The 22,026-nt window shown below is 39.1% G+C and overlaps 1 protein-coding gene across 2 annotated transcripts in view; it reads left to right on the top strand.

The window, feature by feature from the left end:
• Positions 1-1,452: 1,452 nt before the first annotated feature.
• Positions 1,453-22,026, top strand: part of LOC117315358 — a 40,723-nt gene continuing 20,149 nt past the window's right edge. The window contains exons 1-8 of one of the 2 annotated variants that reach the window (XM_033869513.1): positions 1,453-1,561; positions 6,387-6,600; positions 9,306-9,408; positions 10,140-10,296; positions 12,023-12,221; positions 13,600-13,858; positions 17,837-17,981; positions 19,628-19,642. In XM_033869513.1, coding sequence (XP_033725404.1) covers positions 6,428-6,600; positions 9,306-9,408; positions 10,140-10,296; positions 12,023-12,221; positions 13,600-13,858; positions 17,837-17,981; positions 19,628-19,642 — 1,051 coding nt within the window. In that variant the 5' untranslated portion in view covers positions 1,453-1,561; positions 6,387-6,427. The remainder of the gene's footprint in view (positions 1,562-6,386; positions 6,601-9,305; positions 9,409-10,139; positions 10,297-12,022; positions 12,222-13,599; positions 13,859-17,836; positions 17,982-19,627; positions 19,643-22,026) is intronic. The other variant, XM_033869514.1, reaches the window with a different exon arrangement.

Below are 22,026 nucleotides of genomic sequence, written 5' to 3'. Positions count from 1 at the left end.
GAGTGATCTAGGGGTCAGACCCTAGCTGGGATTAATTGAGTGATCTAGCGGTCAGACCCTGGGATTAATTGTGTGATCTAGCGGTCAGACCCTGGGATTAATTGTGTGATCTAGCGGTCAGACCCTGGGATTAATTGTGTGATCTAGCGGTCAGACCCTGGGATTAATTGAGTTAACTTTGGGTCAAACCCAGGGCTTAATTCGGTGATCTATAAATTAGAAACTGTGATAAGTTGAGTGATCTAAGGGTCAGACCCGGGGGTGAAGTTGATTGATCAATGGATCAGACCCTGGGTTTAATTGTGTGATCTAGCGGTCAGACCTTGGGATTAATTATATGTGATTTATAGGGATCATATTCTGTGATTAATTAAGCGATCTAGGGATCAAACTCTGGGATTAATTAAGTGATCTAGGGGTTAGACCCTGCATGGGGTTAACTAAGTGATCTAGCGGGTCAAGCCATGGGATTTATTTAGTGATCTAGCGGGTCAAACCATGGAACGTATTAAGTGAACTAGTGGTCAGACCCTGGGGTTAATTAAGTGATCTCGCGGTCAGACCCTGGGATTAATTAAGTGATCTCGCGGTCAGACCCTGGGGTTAATTAAGTGATGTATTGGTCAGACCCTGGGGTTAATTAAGTGATCTAGGGATCAAACTCTGTGATCAATTAAGTGACCTCGTGGTCAGACCCTGAGATTGATTAAGTGATCCGTGTGAATGGTCAAACCAAAGGGTTCATTTTTCGTTATGGGTCATAGGAACGTGTCGAGCCCCTGTGACATATAGATAACAGGCTTCAATTCCGAGTGTTCATTAAGTTTTTGGCTCGATATATACATTGTAGGTTCGATTAGACGAAGAGGGTGTAATTCAGTTGACTTTTTCATATGAACTGTGATAATTAAGTTCATTGCTTTTGATCAGTCCTTCTTCAATCAATCTAGTCTCTTGATTTCATGAAGTTATGTCGATCCATAAACCAACGAAATTTATTATAGAAGATAATTTTATACTTTATAAAGATTTTACTATAATAAATGCGATATCTTATACACTAGATCGGCATTGCTTTGTGAATAAATGACAACTTTGCTTATCATAGGCGGTGGCTGATATTTCGTCACATAACAGCGAGAAAGACCATCTTAAAACGCTTATAATAGGCCATTACAACATAATACTGTGCTGTATATATTGGACCTTCCCCTGCATGACTGGTACAACGACATCATATTGTGATGTTGCTCCCTCCCCTCTATGGCCGCTAAAATAACGTCACATTGCGACTTTTTCATTAGTTATTAATCCAAAGAAAGTTAGTTTCTTTCTTGTGGAAACTCTCAACTATTATTTTTCTGTCTACTCGATAAGCGGTTTGAAAGTTTCCGGACCGCCAGTCAGCAGGCTGATTTAATTATTAGTTTGCCCGTTGTTGTTATTGCTATGGTGAGCGTACACACAACGTCACTTCCGTAAATAAGGGTGGACGGCTGCTAGAATTTTCCGCTGATTCGACTGGAGTCTTCGCTGCAACATTCCAATTTAAAACACCAAGGTAATTATATATCCTTTGATAAATAGCCTGATGTGTAAATGTGATTCCTCAAATTACTAAAACTACCGTAACATAGGGCATTTACAACGGGCACCTGTTCAGCAGACAGTGACACTAATGTAACCTCGTTCATGTTTCGGTATTTTTTTATAAACATGGCCCCTGGATTATTATGAATATCGAAGTGTCTTTTAGGTCAGTAGTTTACGGTTATTATGTCCGGTTGCATCAAAAATTATCTTCTTGATTAGTCTAGCATCAGTGTTAACGTTTAATGAGACGCTAAGCGGAAGTCAAGTGACGCTTGATTTCCTCAAACTAGGCTATAATTAACCATCCGGTGTGATAATGATTTTGTGTTTCGTCACACCTGTAATTTCATGTTTTCCCTAACTACATAACATATTTAGAACAGCACATTAGCAACAAAATTATAGATCACTTTAGAAATCTTCATCAATATATTCACTGTTCAGACCAGTTTATCTAATTACAGTATGTAATATTAATTAGTCCAGGCTATTGCGAAATACATGTGCATTCATTTGTAAACATGTCCATTTATATTTCGAAATATATTCTAGAGTTTTTGTCTGATTGCATTGCGCATGTCCTGCCCTGTCGTGTCCGTCAGTGGTCAAACCAGTTTATCTCAGATATCAAGTAAAACCAGTAACAAATTCGATACATTTAATATATTTATTAATGGCGTATGTTTTGGCCACAGCTTCCTGACTTTTAATTGGACCGCCGCCCTTCAATAGGTATATGGCAAGTCCCAATCAATCAATCAAACAATCAATCAATGCAAATCAATAATCCATACAAATCAATCAATCAATATTTCATCAAATTATTAAGCTCTGAACCCCGTGATATTTACAGGTAGCTCTGAACTTCAGTATCCATACAATGTTAAATAATATTATTCCAAGTGTTAAAATTCTCAAGCTCTGAACCCCGTGATATTTACCGGTAGCTCTGAACTTTGAATGTCCAATGTCAACGCACTTGTATCACTGTATAACCAAATTGTTATACCACAATTTTATTTCATTGTTTATGTTTATATCTTGTGTACGCGCCATCGCCATATGAATGGCCATTGCTCAACTTACTAGATAAGCAATGGACATTCACCGCCTTCCGTCAGTGGTCAAACCAGTTTATTACAAACATACATCACACGAACATACTCTCCGGACATTCACGAACCACACATACAAAGCACATAACTGACAGCTACCTGTAACACAGCATAGGATACACACTGCGTGACAATCACACGACGAGTACAGAACATTTACCTAACAGCCACAAACACGACGTGGGATACGAACAGCACAAATACAACACAACGAGCAGTAATAAAAGTGATTCAGTTAAAATAACCAAAATTAACAGGGTGCCACATAATCAGTGATTAAAATATCATATTGATAAAATTATTGTATATATATCAATAAAGAACTTTTTTTAGATACTAACAGCATTATATATAACTTAAAAAAATGATTGACCTAGATAAGTTCGAATATTGATGTAGAGACATTAAAACAAAGTGCATACTGATTAAACTTGGAAATGTTTTGTGTAAAGGGTTGCTACATATTGCCTGTAACATTAGCAGGGATTTTCCTACAAAATTACCCGCACATTCCCCTAAAAATATTTTGTGAAAATTCCCAATTTGTCACTGAAAAATTCCCAATAGAAGTCTTTTTTGAATGATTAAGTTCGTTTTATATACAAAGACCTATATAAAGGTAATTTGAAAAAAAAAAATAAAACAGCAACAAATAACAAAATGAAATCAAAAAATAATATAAAGGCAATATTCATCCAAGAAAAACTATATAAATTTCACTATTTTCTGTTTTCCCAATGTCACATTTTGTCGCATAGAAATTCCCAATTCAATGGACCGTGGACTCAGTTGAAATGTAGGAAAATCCCTGAATTGTGGAAAAATGCAACGACCAGATTAGTACAGTCCTCAAACCCAGGATCTCTGACCTCTAAACTCTAAACAGATGCTGTAACCATTTAAACTACCTGGCCACTCCATGTTCAACAAAGCCAGGCCACACAATGTTTAACCAAGCCAGGTCACTCGATGGTTAACCAAGCCAGGTCACTCGATGGTTAACCAAGCCAGGTCACTCGATGGTTAACCAAGCCAGGTCACTCGATGGTTAACCAAGCCTATAGCCACTCAATGTTTAACCTAGCCTGGCCACTCGATGTTTAACCAAGCCAGGTCACTCGATGGTTAACCAAGCCAGGTCACTCGATGTTTAACCAAGCCAGGTCACTCGATGGTTAACAAAGCCAGGTCACTCGATGTTTAACCAAGCCTGGCCATTCGATGGTTAAACAAGCCAGGTCACTAGATGGTTAACCATGCCTGGTCACTCAATGTTTAACCAAGCATGGCCACTCGATGTTTAACCAAGCCTGGTCACTCAATGTTTAACCAAGCCTGGTCACTCGATGGTTAACCAAGCCAGGTCACTCAATGGTTAACCAAGCCTGGCCACTCGATGTTTAACCAAGCCTGGCCACTCGATGTTTAACCAAGCCAGGTCACTCGATGTTTAACCTAGCCTGGTCACTCGATGGTTAACCAAGCCAGGTCACTCGATGGTTAACCAAGCCTGGCCAATCGATGGTTAACCAAGTCTGGCAACTCGATGGTTAACCAAGTCAGGTCACTCGATGGTTAACCAAGCCAGGTCACTCGATGGTTAACCAAGCATATAGCCACTCAATGTTTAACCTAGCCTGGCCACTCGATGTTTAACCAAGCCAGGTCACTCGATGGTTAACCAAGCCAGGTCACTCGATGTTTAACCAAGCCAGGTCACTCGATGGTTAACAAAGCCAGGTCACTCGATGTTTAACCAAGCCTGACCATTCGATGGTTAAACAAGCCAGGTCACTAGATGGTTAACCATGCCTGGTCACTCAATGTTTAACCAAGCATGGCCACTCGATGTTTAACCAAGCCTGGTCACTCAATGTTTAACCAAGCCTGGTCACTCGATGGTTAACCAAGCCAGGTCACTCGATGGTTAACCAAGCCTGGCCACTCGATGTTTAACCAAGCCTGGCCACTCGATGTTTAACCAAGCCAGGTCACTCGATGTTTAACCAAGCCAGGTCACTCGATGGTTAACCAAGCCAGGTCACTCGATGTTTAACCAAGTCTGGTCACTCGATGTTTAACCAAGCCTGGCCACTCGATGTTTAACCAAGCCAGGTCACTCGATGTTTAACCAAGTCTATAGCCACTCGATGGTTAACCAAGCCAGGTCACTCGATGTTTAACCAAGCCTGGCCATTCGATGGTTAACCAAGCCAGGTCACTCGATGGTTAACCAAGCCTGGCCAATCGATGGTTAACCAAGTCTGGCAACTCGATGGTTAACCAAGTCAGGTCACTCGATGGTTAACCAAGCCTGGTCACTAATGGTTAACCAAGCCAGGTCACTCGATGGTTAACCAAGCCAGGTCACTCGATGGTTAACCAAGCCAGGTCACTCGATGTTTAACCAAGTCTGGTCACTCGATGTTTAACCAAGCCTGGCCACTCGATGTTTAACAAGCCTGGCTACCCGATGGTTAACCAAGCCTGGCCACACAATGTTTAACCAAGCCAGGTCACTCAATGTTTAACCAAGCCTATAGCCACTCAATGTTTAACCAAGCCAGGTCACTCGATGGTTAACAAAGCCAGGTCACTCGATGTTTAACCAAGCCAGGTCACTCGATGGTTAACCAAGCCTGGTCACTCAATGTTTAACCAAGCCAGGTCACTCGATGGTTAACAAAGCCAGGTCACTCGATGTTTAACCAAGCCTGGCCATTCGATGGTTAAACAAGCCAGGTCACTCAATGTTTAACTAAAGCCTGGCCACTCGATGATTAACTAAAGCTTGGTCACTCAATGTTTAACTAAAGCTTGGCCACTCAATGTTTAAACAAGCCTGGCCACTCGATGTTTAACCAAGTCTGGTCATTCGATGGTTAACCAAGCCAGGTCACTCGATGGTTAACCAAGCCAGGTCACTTGATGGTTAACCAAGCCAGGTCACTCGATGGTTAACCAAGCCTGGCCACTCGATGGTTAACCAAGCCAGGTCACTTGATGGTTAACCAAGCCAGGTCACTCGATGGTTAACCAAGCCTGGCCACTCGATGGTTAACGAAGTCTGGCCACTCAATGTTTAACCAAGCCTGGCCACTCGATGGTTAACCAAGCCTGGCCACTCATTGTTTAACTAAGCCTGGCCGTTCAATGTTTAACCAAGCCTGGCCACTCGATGGTTAACCAAGCCTGGCCGTTCGATGTTCAACAAAGCCCAGTTCCTTTACATGTTCCTTATAGTTAGACAATATTTATCATCAATTTCAATCCTTATGGTTAAATTCTAAAACTAAAAAGCAAATCTTCCCTAAAAAAATATATTTGATTTTCTACATGAAAAGCATTTTGTCTGTGATGCAATGATTTACATGTGTAAAAACTTAATTACGTCGTATTGTAGACAAAATTATAATTCAGTTGACATATCAGCATTGCCTTGCAGGTTGATTTGTCATGTGATATCAAAATAAAACAGCAATTTACAAATGTAGTTTTAGATAAAAGGGAGACATCCGGTATGTATATTAACCCAAGTTTGAAGACGCGTGCTAGTTAGAAAAGGTACTTTAAACCAATTGGTATTCAGGAAGTCTGGTCGTCTTGTCAAATAATTTGAGCTGTGTATATTGTATTTAGATTTTAACTTTTTATTGATATTTTTTTTTGTTTACACAGATTTAATTGGAACTTCTCGGTGCTGACAACAACAAACAACCATGGAAATATCTGTGGAAAAAATCAACAAGTACATCACATTGGACAACCAGATTCATGAACTGGAGTTAAAAAACACACGGAAGAAGTTTGAAGATCTTCAGAGACGTCTGATAACTCTTCAGGAACAAAACAAAAGCCTGAAAGCTGATTTGGCCAAAAAATCTAAAAAGATGTATGCATATATCCTTCCATTTTTCCCTAGACCAGAAAAAAAAACACTTTTGCAGTGTATTCCTGTTTTCATTTGTAACCTTGCTATTTCATTTTAAGTTTCACAGAAAAAATAACATTATATAGATAAATATCAAATCAGATCAACTATTAAATCAAAACTTAACACATTTTGTTGAAAAATGATAATGGAGCTAAGCAATATTAATGGGATAACTAATAAGCTAGCGAGCCAGAAAGTTTGCTGCGCAAGGGTTTTGCTTTGTTTTGTTAGGTCAACCACAGGGGCATGTCTAGTTTTATGTTACAAAAAATAGTCAGAAATACCTATATATATTGACTATTTTTGTGTCGCCTTTGAAAAAGGAGACATATAGGTATTACTTTTCGGCGTCGTCGGCGTCGTCCGGAAAATGGTTTTCGTGCGATAACTTTAGTAGTTTAGAACGGATTAATTCGAAACTTCATGGGAAGGTTCATTACTATGATAGCTCGGACAAGTTCGATAACCAAAATTATTCGCACCATTTTAAAAGAGTTATGGCCCTTTAATTTTTTGCGAAAATGGTTTCCACTCAATAACTTGAATAATTATTACTGGATTAATTTGAAACTGCATGGGAAGGTTCGTTACCATAATACTGTGGACAAGTTCGTTAACCAAATTTATTCGGACCTTTTTAAAAGAGTTATAGCCCTTTAATTTTTTTTGCGAAAATAGAATGTTCGTTACCATAATACTGTGGACAAGTTTGTTATTGTTTTTTTTTATTCAAGTCCTAGTTTTAAAGAGTTATGGCCCTTTAATTACTGGAATTAATTCAAAATTTCATGGGAAGTCTTTCGCAAGTTTTTAAAAGAGTTATAGCCATTTATTTTTTCAAGTCCTGATTTTAAAGAGTTATGACCCTTTAATTATTCGCATACACAGGCGACACCTCCACTTCCGTGGAATTCTTGTTTGTAATATAAAACTAGACATGCCCCTGTGGGTCAACTGTCGCTGAGCATTTGGCATTGGGCGGTGTCTGTCTGTCTGCCGTCTATTAACATTTGCTTCCAACTGCTATTACCGATAGTAAAAAAGTCCTTAATGGAATTGAACCAAATTTGGTCAGAAAGATCCTTGGGGAAGCTATAGGGAACAGATTTTGCATAAGTGGTGGCTCTGACCCTGTTGGCGCTGGAGGAGTGGGGCCCGATAGGGGAAATTGAGGTATTGTTCTTTAAATCACTGCTAGTCATAAAGTACTGAATTTATTTGAACTAAATTTGGTCAGAAGATCCTTGTGAGAAAGGGAAAGGTAAATCCTTTTAATCGCTGCTTGTTGCAAAGCGCTGAATTGATTTTAACCAAATTTGGCCAGAAACATCCTTGGGGAAAAGAGAACACGTTTTGCATAAATGGTGAATCTGACACCCCCTACTGGGCCTCAACCCTCTGGTCAGGGAGGAGGGGTAGGCTACCCCTCCCCCATGACCAGAGGGGTGAGGTCCAGTGGGAAAATTGAGATTAATCCTTTAAATCCCTACTTATCCTGATTAAGTGAATGAATTTCGATTAAATTTGGTCTTATGCAGTATTCAGCAAGATATTTAATGTTGTACAAACAGAGGTTGTGGTTCTCTTGGGTCTAAAGCCGAATAGGGAAATTGCCTAAAATACTTTTTAAATGGCTGCTATTCCTGAGCAATTTGAAATGATTTCAATGAAATTTAGACTGGAGCATTATTGGGCCAAAAATATCTAATGTTGTATATACAGAGGGGTTTATATGTCCCTTGGGACCAGAGAGAGGGGCCATATATAGGGAAAAACCCTCCTTCTTCCTTCTTGTTGAATGACAGAATTTGGGTTCATATTTGGTTTAAAGTATAGTTATAAGATGAGTAAAAAAGGCAGAAAAATGATTTTAATGTAGCCCCAATTTTATTTTCATTTTTTACTAAGATAACTGAAATAACCAGGGTAGGGATACAGGCACTTTGGCCCTCTTGTTTTGTATTTTTTGATATTTTGATATCCTATTAAACCTCTTAGGTCATGTAAGGATGGCTAGCGCCCCCCCCCCCCCCCCCCCTTGTTTTTGTATCCTTGTCATAGCTAGCACAGAACTGATCCTCACTCAAGCATACTGCTGGAGACCAATTCTCCGTACAAGGACCCGCTTGCACAAAACTTCTTAACTCCATTTTCAATGCTAATTAACTTTGAGTTTATAGAATTTAATATAAATAAATGCTATAAAATTGGATGCTTAAAAAAATTGATTATCCATTTTCAAATCTAAAGTTGAGAACAAACTGATATTTGAGAACTGTCCTTATGCATATATATTGACTCGGGACTCGGGGGAAATCAACAATGGCATTGATGGATTCAAATGAGACTGCATGCATGAATTTGTACACAACCCACTAAAACATGAAATTTTCTCGTTTACAGTTCAATTTCATGATTTCTTAGATTCTAAAATTATCTGCCTTATTGTTTCTAAAAATACAAATTTCAATGAAAAAAACAAGTGTTTTGTGTGACTTCAATACAGCTGTCACTTTCCTGCAGTGTTGTTATTGTCCACGCTATATTATATCATCGTGGGTAATTATTACACGGTTTTCTGTGGTGTGTGTAATTTTAAAGAGGTCTGCCTCCGATTGCTTCATACCGGTATTTATTCTTGTTTTAATTTGTTTATCTGGCAGGGAAGCAGAGAAAGCAGATGTTGACAATCTCAGTAAGGCTATGGAACAGACAGTATTAGCTAAAGGAAAGGATGGATACAAAGAGGAAATGCAAAAAGAAGAGGTAATCTTTTATTTTTTATATACATGTATATCATTTTATTATCTATGTAATGCGGAAATGACATATTTTTTATAACAAATGATTTAGACAAAATAATTGGTTGTTAAACTTAATTATCCTGAATATTGTAGTTCGGTTTGTGTTGTATTAATACACTGATAAGTGTAGCGTGTGATGGATAGCATTTAAAAGTACATTGTACATCAATGCCAGAGCTCTCAAACAGACTATATAGTGACAATGCCAGACAAATGTAAATATATATAAATATACTAAGTGTATATTTGTCAAGTAGTGATAAAGAGAGTAGAGACAAGGAAATTGTTGAATTTTCGAGGCAATCTGCCCCTTTATCAACACAGGTAAATTACAAATGATCACATATAGACATAGGACAGTTCTATATGTAATCGTTTGTAATTTACCTGTGTCTTGATATTAAGGGGTCGATTGTCTAAAAAACTTTACAATTTACTTGTCTGTACTGTTGTTATTACTACTTGACAATTATCTATTTCTAGTAATACGCATCCAACGAACATCTGTTTGTTAGGATCCAGTACCTATATTGGATTATACGATTGTTATTAATTACTAGACCCTATATACTTAAGTATATAAAATAAACATTATATAAAATGAAACGGGGGTTAAGAATACGGGACAAATCCCTGTGCTATTTGTTGGTTATCTGATAGGAAGGTATCATACATGTATTTGTTTGATTGAAGGCAGAATATTTGGAGGCGTTGGCCGCACAGGAAACGACCCATAAATTTCTGACTCAGAATGAGGACGAAATCAAAATGATTGAGGAGAAAACAGCACAAGCAAAGATAGAATTTGAAAAACTGGACAAGTTATGCCAGGAGCATGAAGAAAATATCAGTATGTATACATACAGTTATTGACTTGATATGAAGTGAACTTAGACATTTGTTAACCTATAATTCAAAATTAAATTGAAGATACAGACAAGGAAATCAACATCACTGTGATGTAGGTGTCAACCATCCCGGATTACGTGGGAAGTGCCCGGAAAATCATTAAAATTTCCCCTAAATCCCGATTTGGTACATTTCCCGAATCGGGGTTAAATTTCTCCCGGATTTGAGCAGTCTTCCCTCATAAAACCCCGGAAATCTCAGACACTTTGACCCTGAACTGATTATGTAAACAAAACACCCTTACCACCTGTGTATACGTAGCTGCCCTGGCCTGGGGCTTGGTGAGAGAGGGGACTCGGTCACTGGTCACCATATAATTGACATATGCGTGCCTGTCGACTGGTGTATACATTATAACCCATGTGGCTTCATTTGACATGGTCAATTAATTTTGTGATTACAACTAGGATACATCACTTCAAGAACAAACACTGATACTATCTGTCAACAAGATTTACTCACATGAAAGCCAATAATGCCTTTCTTAATCGTAGCTGTCAGTACTAGCGTTTGTACTGCCGCCATCTTTAATTGGACAATTATATAATATAAAGTCGTAAACTGCCACAAAAATCCGGCTTTCAATTTGAGTCAGAAAAAAATAAAAAGACTTTTTAAGAAGTTTGTTTAATGTCATAATAGAACTACTAGTAAAACAAAAATTAATAAATTACTGTGTAATTATTATTTGAGTAAGGAAGGGAGATAATTTGATAAATACATTTAGAAATATTTCAGAACAAAATTGAAAATAATAAAAAAAAATTCAGGAGATAAGTAGTTGCTTTGTATACTGGTTGCAAATTTCAAGTGACCACATCATTAATAATATAATTCACTAAATACAGTTTTTAAATGAATTTATCTTTTTTTTTTTTTTTTTTTTAAATATTATTATTCTTTAAAATTAACCATTGTTGTCGAATTTGAATATCAAAATGTATAGCCTGAGGTAATTTACACCTGCGCAAGCCCATGAGGAACATCACCTAAAGTAACAAAAATGACGCGATTTTTTTTTCACGCACTTTCTCCTCATTTTGGATGTGGAATGAGGGAGATCTCCCTCATTGGAGGTTTCAGAGGTTGACATGATCACAAAAAATCATAATTATACCATAGTAAATCCACGGGGTTAACACATCAAAACTGTGATACAAGTATAGCATGTGGGTTATTGCATTTGACAGTAACAAGGTATTTCTTAGCTTGCATATTTTTTCATGATTATATAAGTGAAATCATATAGCTCTGCAACACATTATGGCACATTGTAACCTATGCATTCCAATTATACTTCAAAACTTTAATATATTGTTGTAGTATTGAAGCTTTTGTGCCAGGAACATTACTGTCATAAATCTGTGTGCAGATTGAAATGGTGCTCATTTATGCTAAAATCTTTTAAATGTGTTCTTGAGGACCAACAAAAAGAAACAATATATATTTAACCTATTACATACTGGAATGAACACACTGACCTCATATTCAAGGTTACAGGAATCATATCTTCTAAAATATCTAAATTGTTAAGGCCATATGGGCCTCTTGTTTGCATAGCATTGTCACAGGACCTCCTCAAACTGTCCACTTCCAATGTGTGTGAAAAGATCGGCCCATTTATGCACAATAAGTATTTAAATGACAGCTGCACTATTGTTTTCCAGATTCCATCTTCAAGGGAAGCTATGGTAGTACCCTGGAAAACAAACTTGAGGCAGACCTTGACATGTATCTGGGAAAGCAACGTTTAATTGGCATTGCTCATTATAAGTGGACAAATGGACGAGTGTTACTTAAGCATTCTTATTCTCAACTATCAATGGCCACAAAAACCTGGGAGAAAATGAAAACAGTTCCATTTAGGTAACATATCGATCCTATCGTAACAAACTAAGTCGTTGCAAACAATATGAACCCCCTCCTGTGCTTAACATACCCACTGATATTCTGCAATAAGCCTTAAGACAAATTAACTAATGCAAGGTATCTCCATTGCCGGATATCGACTTGACTTCACTGCGCTATGCTACACTTGATCTTAGACCCTGAAATACATTCTCTTTTGATGTATTCTCATTCTTGATTCCATGAAGTTTGATCAAAACTAGTTTAATAATAGGAGACACCGTGTGGCCTAGTGGTAGGACACACGGTTACTTGACAAAAGGGTAGCTATTTGGAGTCCCTGCATGGGTGCTCTGTTACATCCTTGAACAATATACTCTACTTCCGTTGTGTTCCAGTCGACTCAACTGTAATTGAGTATGTGGTAGGGCAGTGTAAGAAATGTACGCTGTTAGAACAAAATGGCAGCTCCGACTGCATGCTCCCAATGGAGTATAGGATTTGGTTTGGTTTGTTTTTGTTTAACGTCCTATTAACAGCCAGGGTCATTTGAGGACGTGCCAGGTTTTGAAGGTGGAAGAAAGTGGGAGTACCCGGAGAAAAACCACCGGCCTACGGTCAGTACCTGGCAACTGCCACAGGGGGCCCCTTATATAGGAAGACATTAGCTAGTTGCTAAAGGCCCAATAACCTCAGCAAATGATTTCTGAATTGCGTTTAGACAGCTGTGTTGCTATGTGATATACCTAGCAGTATATAAACGTACTCCAAAACTTCATTATTATCATTATAATGATGTCGGTAGATTGACGACGTGAAGGAAACGCACAATACCAACAAAAGGTGATATTTCTTCTCTAATTTCGCCTTGAGGAAATGATAGAGGAAACTTTTTAAACTCCCAAGAATATTTAGGCTGATCATCATTCCTCCTTCATGTTTGTAGTACGCGACGAACGTTCTACCCTAAACAAATTATTCACAAGATATAACAACAAATCCTTTCATGGTTCATAGATAATTATTCCTGCCACACAGTGACCTTATTAATATGAATACTTATTTTGCTGTTAACCTTTAGATAAATAACAAAATTTGAATAAATTTCTGAAATTATTTTTCTGCTTCGATGGTGGCCAAACTGCGGAATATTAAAGGACCAGTCCACAAAATTTTTCCATTAAACAATTATTATTGATTTATAATTAACTTCTATCCTTGGCCATTAATGCCCCTGCCATGAAATAGGAGGGTTTGTAGTGTTACCTATGCCCATGCAGTCCCGTCCCGTCCCATCCCGTCCCGTCCTAATCTCAGGAACTGCTGATACAATCCTTACAGACTTTTTCTAGTTTTATTAATAAAAATGTATAATATTTTCTATTTTGTTACATAGTGACACAAACAAGCGATACCAAGAAGCAACCAAAGTGCGGAACAACTTGATCGCGGCCATCTTGAACATTACCAATACTCATTCCTATCTTGATAAAATCAAGTTTCCTTACTTGAGTATTCAAGAAATCCAAACACTACAAAAGGCGACAGATAATATTTACGCAGATATGACCAATCAGGATAGGGTTGAGCATGCATATAAATGCTACGACACAACACTTCAACGGTGTGATGCACTTCTTCAATGGTTTGAAAAGGTAAGTATTTCATCAACTTACTTATACACAAGAATAATTTCTGGTGTCAGAGCCAGAGGAAACTCGGACAAGCTTATCCGTAGCCTGAGTTTCCTCTTAACACCATGTCTGGTGTCAGAGCCAAAGGAAACTGGGGCCAGCTAATCTGTAGCCCGAGTTTCCTTTTAACACAATGTCTGGTGTCAGGGCCAGAGGAAACTCAGGTCTGTTAATCTGTAACCTGAGTTTCCTCTTAACACCATGTCTGGTGTCAGAGCCAGAGAAAACTCGGACCAGCTAATACGTAGCCTGAGTTTCCTCTTAACACAATGTCTGGTGTCAGGGTCAGAAGGAACTCGGACTATCTAATCTGTAGCCTGAGTTTCATCTAAAGACCATGTCTGGTGCATCAGGGCCTAGAGGAAACTCGGGCTAGCTAATCTGTAGCCTGAGTTTCCTCTTAACACCATGTCTGGTGTCAGGGCCATAGGAAACTCGGGCTAGCTAATCTGTAGCCTGAGTTTCCTCTTAACACCATGTCTGGTGTCAGGGCCATAGGAAACTTGGGCTAGCTAATCTGTAGCCTGAGTTTCCTCTTAACACCATGTCTGGTGTCAGGGCCAGAGGAAACTCGGGCCAGCTAATCCATAGCCTGAGTTTCCTCTAAACACTATGTCTGGTGTCAGGGCCAGAGGAAACTCGGACCAGCTAATCTGTAGCCTGAGTTTCCTCTAAACACCATTTCAGGCATCAGGGCTAGAGGAAACTCGGGCCAGCTAATCTGTAGCCTGAGTTTCCTCTAAACACCATGTCTGGTGTCAGGGCCAGAGGAAACTCGGACCAGCTAATACGTAGCCTGAGTTTCCTCTTAACACCATGTCTGGTGTCAGAGCCAGAGGAAACTCGGACCAGCTAATACGTAGCCTGAGTTTCCTCTTAACACAATGTCTGGTATCAGGGTCAGAAGGAACTCGGACCAGCTAATCTGTAGCCTGAGTTTTCTCTAAACACCATGTCTGGTGTCAGAGCCAGAGGAAACTAGGACCAGCTAATCTGTAGCCCGAGTTTCCTCTAAACACCATTTCTGGCATCAGGGCTAGAGGAAACTCGGGCCAGCTAATCTGTAGCCTGAGTTTCCTCTAAACACCATGTCTGGTGTCAGGGCCAGAGGAAACTCGGACCAGCTAATACGTAGCCTGAGTTTCCTCTTAACACCATGTCTGGTGTCAGAGCCAGAGGAAACTCGGACCAGCTAATCTGTAGCCTGAGTTTCCTCTTAACACCATGTCTGGTGTCAGGGCCAGAGGAAACTCGGACCAGCTAATACGTAGCCTGAGTTTCCTCTTAACACCATGTCTGGTGTCAGAGCCAGAGGAAACTCGGACCAGCTAATTTGTAGCCTGAGTTTCCTCTTAACACCATGTCTGGTGTCAGGGCCAGAGGAAACTAGGACCAGCTAATCTGTAGCCTGAGTTTCCTCTTAACACCATGTCTGGTGTCAGAGCCAGAGGAAACTCGGACCAGCTAATCTGTAGCCTGAGTTTCCTCTTAACACCATGTCTGGTGTCAGGGCCAGAGCAAACTCGGGCCAGCTAATTTGTAGCATGAGTTTCCTCTAAACACCATGTCTGGTGTCAGGGCCATAGGAAACTCGGGCTAGCTAATCTGTAGCCTGAGTTTCCTCTTAACACCATGTCTGGTGTCAGGGCCATAGGAAACTTGGGCTAGCTAATTTGTAGCCTGAGTTTCCTCTTAACACCATGTCTGGTGTCAATGCCAGAGGAAACTCGAACCAGCTGATCTGTAGCCTGAGTTTCCTCTTAACACCATGTCTGGTGTCAGAGCCAGAGGAAACTCGGACCAGCTAATCTGTAGCCCGAGTTTCCTCTAAACACCATTTCTGGCATCAGGGCTAGAGGAAACTCGGGCCAGCTAATCTGTAGCCTGAGTTTCCTCTAAACACCATGTCTGGTGTCAGGGCCAGAGGAAACTCGGACCAGCTAATACGTAGCCTGAGTTTCCTCTTAACACCATGTCTGGTGTCAGAGCCAGAGGAAACTCGGACCAGCTAATCTGTAGCCTGAGTTTCCTCTTAACACCATGTCTGGTGTCAGGGCCAGAGGAAACTCGGACCAGCTAATACGTAGCCTGAGTTTCCTCTTAACACCATGTCTGGTGTCAGAGCCAGAGGAAACTCGGACCAGCTAATTTGTAGCCTGAGTTTCCTCTTAACACCATGTCTGGTGTCAGGGCCAGAGGAAACTAGGACCAGCTAATATGTAGCCTGAGTTTCCTCTTAACACCATGTCTGGTGTCAGAGCCAGAGGAAACTCGGACCAGCTAATCTGTAGCCTGAGTTTCCTCTTAACACCATGTCTGGTGTCAGGGCCAGAGCAAACTCGGGCCAGCTAATCTGTAGCCTGAGTTTCCTCTAAACACCATGTCTGGTGTCAGGGCCATAGGAAACTCGGGCTAGCTAATCTGTAGCCTGAGTTTCCTCTTAACACCATGTCTGGTGTCAGGGCCATAGGAAACTTGGGCTAGCTAATTTGTAGCCTGAGTTTCCTCTTAACACCATGTCTGGTGTCAATGCCAGAGGAAACTCGAACCAGCTGATCTGTAGCCTGAGTTTCCTCTTAACACCATGTCTGGTGTCAGAGCCAGAGGAAACTCGGACCAGCTAATCTGTAGCCTGAGTTTCCTCTTAACACCATGACTGGTGTCAGGGCCAGAGGAAACTCGGACCAGCTAATACGTAGCCTGAGTTTCCTCTTAACACCATGTCTGGTGTCAGAGCCAGAGGAAACTCGGACCAGCTAATACGTAGCCTGAGTTTCCTCTTAACACCATGTCTGGTGTCAGAGCCAGAGGAAACTCGGACCAGCTAATCTGTAGCCTGAGTTTCCTCTTAACACCATGTCTGGTGTCAGGGCCAGAGCAAACTCGGGCCAGCTAATCTGTAGCCTGAGTTTCCTCTAAACACCATGTCTGGTGTCAGGGCCAGATGAAAATTCGGACCAGCTAATACGTAGCCTGAGTTTCCTCTTAACACCATGTCTGGTGTCAGGGCCAGTGGAAACTCGGACCAGCTAATACGTAGCCCAAGTGTCCTCTTAACACCATGTCTGGTGTCAGAGCCAGAGGAAACTTGGACCAGATAATCTGTAGCCCGAGTTTCCTCTAAACGCCATGTCTGGTGTCAGGGCCAGAGGAAACTCGGACCAGCTAATACGTAGCCCAAGTTTCCTCTAAACGGCATGTCTGGTGTCAGGGCCAGAGGAAACTCGGACCAGCTAATCCGTAGTCGGGCCGGCTGGGATCATCCATGTGTCAAGTCTCAAACCCTTTGTTCATTTAAGGTATGGCACGTTTAATTAATGTTTGTGAATAAAATTACAGACAATCACTTCAAAAATAAACACTTATAATGACTGACAATGATTTACTCACATAAAAATGATGAATGTGGAAACATAATACTGACAGCAACAAGACATTTCTATCGACCGCCATCTTTGACTGGGTAATTGTAAAAGAGCGAGAAGCCACTATTAAGTATTCAGTTCCAGATTTTTTATATCATGTTTAGATAGAGGGAGTTGATTAAAAAAATAGATAAATGAGAAAGATATCTTAATAAGATAGAGAAAAAAAAACATTGAGAAGTTAAATGATTAAAACAATCATTAGTTAAGACCAAAACTAAAAATTAAAAAAAAAAAAAAAAAAAAAAATACAGTAATATTGCATATCAAAAGCATGTACTGCAGCAGTAGGTATAGGCCTATATGTAACTGCTTTGAATCAGATACTGATCATTAAAAATGCATGACAAAATCACTTTTTTTTCTTAATATCACTTACCTTATGGCATCTAGATGTGTATTTTAAAATATTTAATTCTTAATTATGATTATTTTTCCATACTATGTTTGGATCATTATTTATTATTATTTCTAATACTTCTTTACATACATTTTATTTATTAATTTCATGTAGGTTATCAACGACACAATAGAGATGGACATGAAATTAAATAAGGAGCAAGTTGAAGAGACTCAGAAACATCTGAGGGCCGAGAGGATGAGACTGATGAAGGAATTGGCTGACCAACACCAAATAGCGTTTGATGTGGACCAATCAGGTAATTATGTCTGAAGTCTTAACTAAGGCATTGGCTACCTACTTATAACATTAATAATACTTTTTATAATACTAGCTGAATTAATGTTTTCATCATTCCCATTCATTTTAATTGAGTCGTCTGTTCAAAGGTCAAGGTAAGTGGGTCAAAGGTCAAGGCCAAGGATCTCTCAACTAGTAGGTATTTGCTTTGACAACATGATCAATCTATATATTCCAACAAGTTATTTGACCAAATTCAATGTCATTACTGCAAATCTGTTAAACATGGCAGTTTGTCAATTAGAGGCACAGTTTGTTGTATCCAAACAAAAGTTGACTTGATTAAGCATCAAGGTCAATTCAATTCAGGTCAAGGTCCTCGAAATCATTGTTTTTGTATCACATAGCATGTAAACATTATGGTAGGACATTATAAAGTAGTCTTAAGGATAAATGTAGTCAATATTAATTGATCTTTGGTCAATATACCTCAGAGTATGTCAGCTGCCAACGTGAATTTCTACCTCGAAATTGAAGCAGCTGTACTAGGTGCTGCTCCGTGATCATTGAGGATACCAGCTAGGCATATGTTTGATTAATATTAATTTTCAATGAAGAGATATAATGTTTTATTATTAGTCCCCTGCCGTTTGAAAAACGGGGGGACTATAGGTTTACCCTCCGTCCATCTGTCTGTCTGTCACGCAATAGTTGTCCGGACAACTCCCTCTAAAGTACTACTCCGATTTTAATGAAACTTGGTATACATGATCAGTATAACATGTAGTTGTGCATCCCACATTTTTTTCTTCGAAAAACCAATTTTCAAAATGGCCGCCAACTTCTCATTGGTTGAGATTTGTCCTGACAACTCCTCTTAAAGTACTACTCAGATTTTAACAAAACTTGGTATACATGATCAGTATAACATGTAGTTGTGCATCCCACATTTTTTTTCTTCAAAAAATTATTTTTCAAAATGGCTGCCGGCTTCTCATTGGTTGAGGCTTGTCCGGACAACTCCTCCTAAAGTACTATGATTTTAACGAAACTTGATATTCATGATCAGTATAACATGTAGTTGTGCATCCCACATTTTTTTTCTTCAAAAAATTATTTTTCAAAATGGCTGCCGGCTTCTCATTGGTTGAGGCTTGTCCGGACAACTCATCCTAAAGTACTAGGATTTTAACGAAACTTGGTATTCATGATCAGTATAACATGTAGTTGTGCATCCTACATTTTTTTTTCTTCGAAATTTTTTTTTTCAAAATGGCCGCCAACTTCTCATTGGTGGAGGCGTGTCCGGACAATCCGAAAGTACTACTCCGTTTTTAACAAAACTTGGTATACGTGATCAGTATAACACATAGTTTAAAAAATGGGAAATAAATAGTTGCACTCCTGGTTCAGGCAGGGGACTTTGTATTGCTGTTGCAATACTATCCATCCTTGTTCTATTACTGCCATTGAGATATAACAAAGCCTACTAATATTTTGTTTTAACTCGCTTTTCTTTTAATTTTATTTGAAAATAAAAATCAATATTTGATTCAAGCTGCCATATATGTACTGATAGAACTTGAATTATAACTCTTTTTTCATCCACTGTGAGAATGTTGATTTCCCAAAATTACTTCTAATGCTTTAATATGTTACTTTAAGCTTTTGAGATGGGAGGTATGTATTTAGCACAAGCTTTTGTAGACATATTTCTGATAGCAAACCTTTTTTCATATTAATTGTCGTTTGTGCATTTCATATTAATATCATAGATCTTAAGGAGTTTCTAAATACTTCTTGCAATCAGCTAATACAATCAAAATTCTTTTTCTTTTAGATTTTGTTTCCCTTCATTTATTCATTTATTTATTTGTTGTTTGTTTTTATTTTGTTGTTGTAATTTGTATTTTTTTAATTAGATTTTGAAAATTAAAAAAAAATCTTATAATAGAAACAGCCATTTCTATAGAAAAGTGAATTTCTTGTATACTTGTATACTCCCTTCCCAGTTGTCTAGTATAATTGACAAGGTTTTGGGTACTCCCTTTCCTGTTATCTTGTTAACTGACAAGTTTTGTTACTCCATTGCCTGTTATCTAGTTAACTGACAAGTCTGGTTACTCCCTTCCCTGTTATCTAGTTAACTGACAAGTTTGTTTCCTCCCTTCCCTGTTATCTAGTTAACTGATAAGTCTGGTTACTCCCTTCCCTGTTATCTAGTTAACTGACAAGTCTGGTTAATCCCTTTCCTGTTATCTAGTTAACTGACAAGTCTGGTTAATGCCTTCCCTGTTATCTAATTAACTGACAGGTTTGTTTCCTCCCTTCCCTGTTATCTAGTTAACTGATAAGTCTGGTTACTCCCTTCCCTGATATCTAGTTAACTGACAAGTTTGTTTCCTCCCTTCCCTGTTATCTAGTTAACTGATAAGTCTGGTTACTCCCTTCCCTGATATCTAGTTAACTGACAGGTTTGTTTCCTCCCTTCCCTGATATCTAGTTAACTGACAAGTTTTGTTACTCCCTTCCCTGATATCTAGTTAACTGACAAGTTTGTTTCCTCCCTTCCCTGTTATCTAGTTAACTGATAAGTCTGGTTACTCCCTTCCCTGTTATCTAGTTAACTGACAAGTCTGGTTAATCCCTTTTCTGTTATCTAGTTAACTGACAAGTCTGGTTAATGCCTTCCCTGTTATCTAGTTAACTGACAGGTTTGTTTCCTCCCTTCCCTGTTATCTAGTTAACTGACAAGTCTGGTTACTCCCTTCCCTGTTATCTAGTTAACTGACAAGTTTGTTTCCTCCCTTCCCTGTTATCTAGTTAACTGACAAGTTTGTTTCCTCCCTTCCCTGATATCTAGTTAACTGACAAGTTTGGTTACTCCCTTCCCTGTTATCTAGTTAACTGACAAGTTTGTTTCCTCCCTTCCCTGTTATCTAGTTAACTGACACGTTTGGTTTCTCCCTTCCCTGTTATCTAGTTAACTGACCAGTTTGGTTACTCCCTTCCCTGATATGTAGTTAACTGACAGGTTTGTTTCCTCCCTTCCCTGATATCTAGTTAACTGACAAGTTTTGTTACTCCCTTCCCTGTTATCTAGTTAACTGACAAGTCTGGTTACTGCCTTCCCTGTTATCTAGTTAACTGACAAGTCTGGTTACTGCCTTCCCTGTTATCTAGTTAACTGACAAGTCTGGTTACTCCCTTCCCTGTTATCTAGTTAACTGACAAGTTTGGTTACTCCCTTCCCTGTTATCTAGTTAACTGACAAGGTTGGTTACTCCCTTTCCTGTTATCTAGTTAACTGACAAGTCTGGTTACTCCCTTCCCTGTTATCTAGTTAACTGACAGGTTTGTTTCCTCCCTTCCCTGTTATCTAGTTAACTGACAAGTTTGTTTCCTCCCTTCCCTGTTATCTAGTTAACTGACAAGTCTGGTTAATCCCTTCCCTGTTATCTAGTTAACTGACAAGTTTTGTTACTCCCTCCCCTGTTATCTAGTTAACTGACAAGTTTGGTTACTCCCTTCCCTGTTATCTAGTTAACTGACAAGTTCAGTTACTCCCTTCCCTGTTATCTAGTTAACTGCCAATTTTGTTTCCTTCCTTCCCTGTTATCTAGTTAACTGACAAGTTTGGTTACTGCCTTCCCTGTTATCTAGTTAACTGACAAGTTTTGTTACTGCCTTCCCTGTTATCTAGTTAACTGACAGGTTTGTTTCCTCCCTTCCCTGTTATCTAGTTAACTGACAAGTTTGGTTACTCCCCTTCCCTTTTATCTAGTTAACTGACAAGTTTGGTTACTCCCTTCACTGTTATCTAGTTAACTGACAAGTTTGTTTCCTCCCTTCCCTGTTATCTAGTTAACTGACAAGTTTAGTTACTCCCTTCACTGTTATCTAGTTAACTGATAAGTTTGTTTCCTCCCTTCCCTGTTATCTAGTTAACTGACAGGTTTGTTTCCTCCCTTCCCTGTTATCTAGTTAACTGACAAGTTTGTTTCCTCCCTTCCCTGTTATCTAGTTAACTGACAAGTTTGTTTCCTCCCTTCCCTGTTATCTAG

The sequence above is a fragment of the Pecten maximus genome, chromosome 17 (genome assembly GCF_902652985.1).
Source record: "Pecten maximus chromosome 17, xPecMax1.1, whole genome shotgun sequence".
Taxonomy (NCBI): domain Eukaryota; kingdom Metazoa; phylum Mollusca; class Bivalvia; order Pectinida; family Pectinidae; genus Pecten; species Pecten maximus.
The sequence above is the reverse complement of the archived record's forward strand: the minus strand, read 5'-3'. Positions and strand labels throughout refer to the sequence as shown.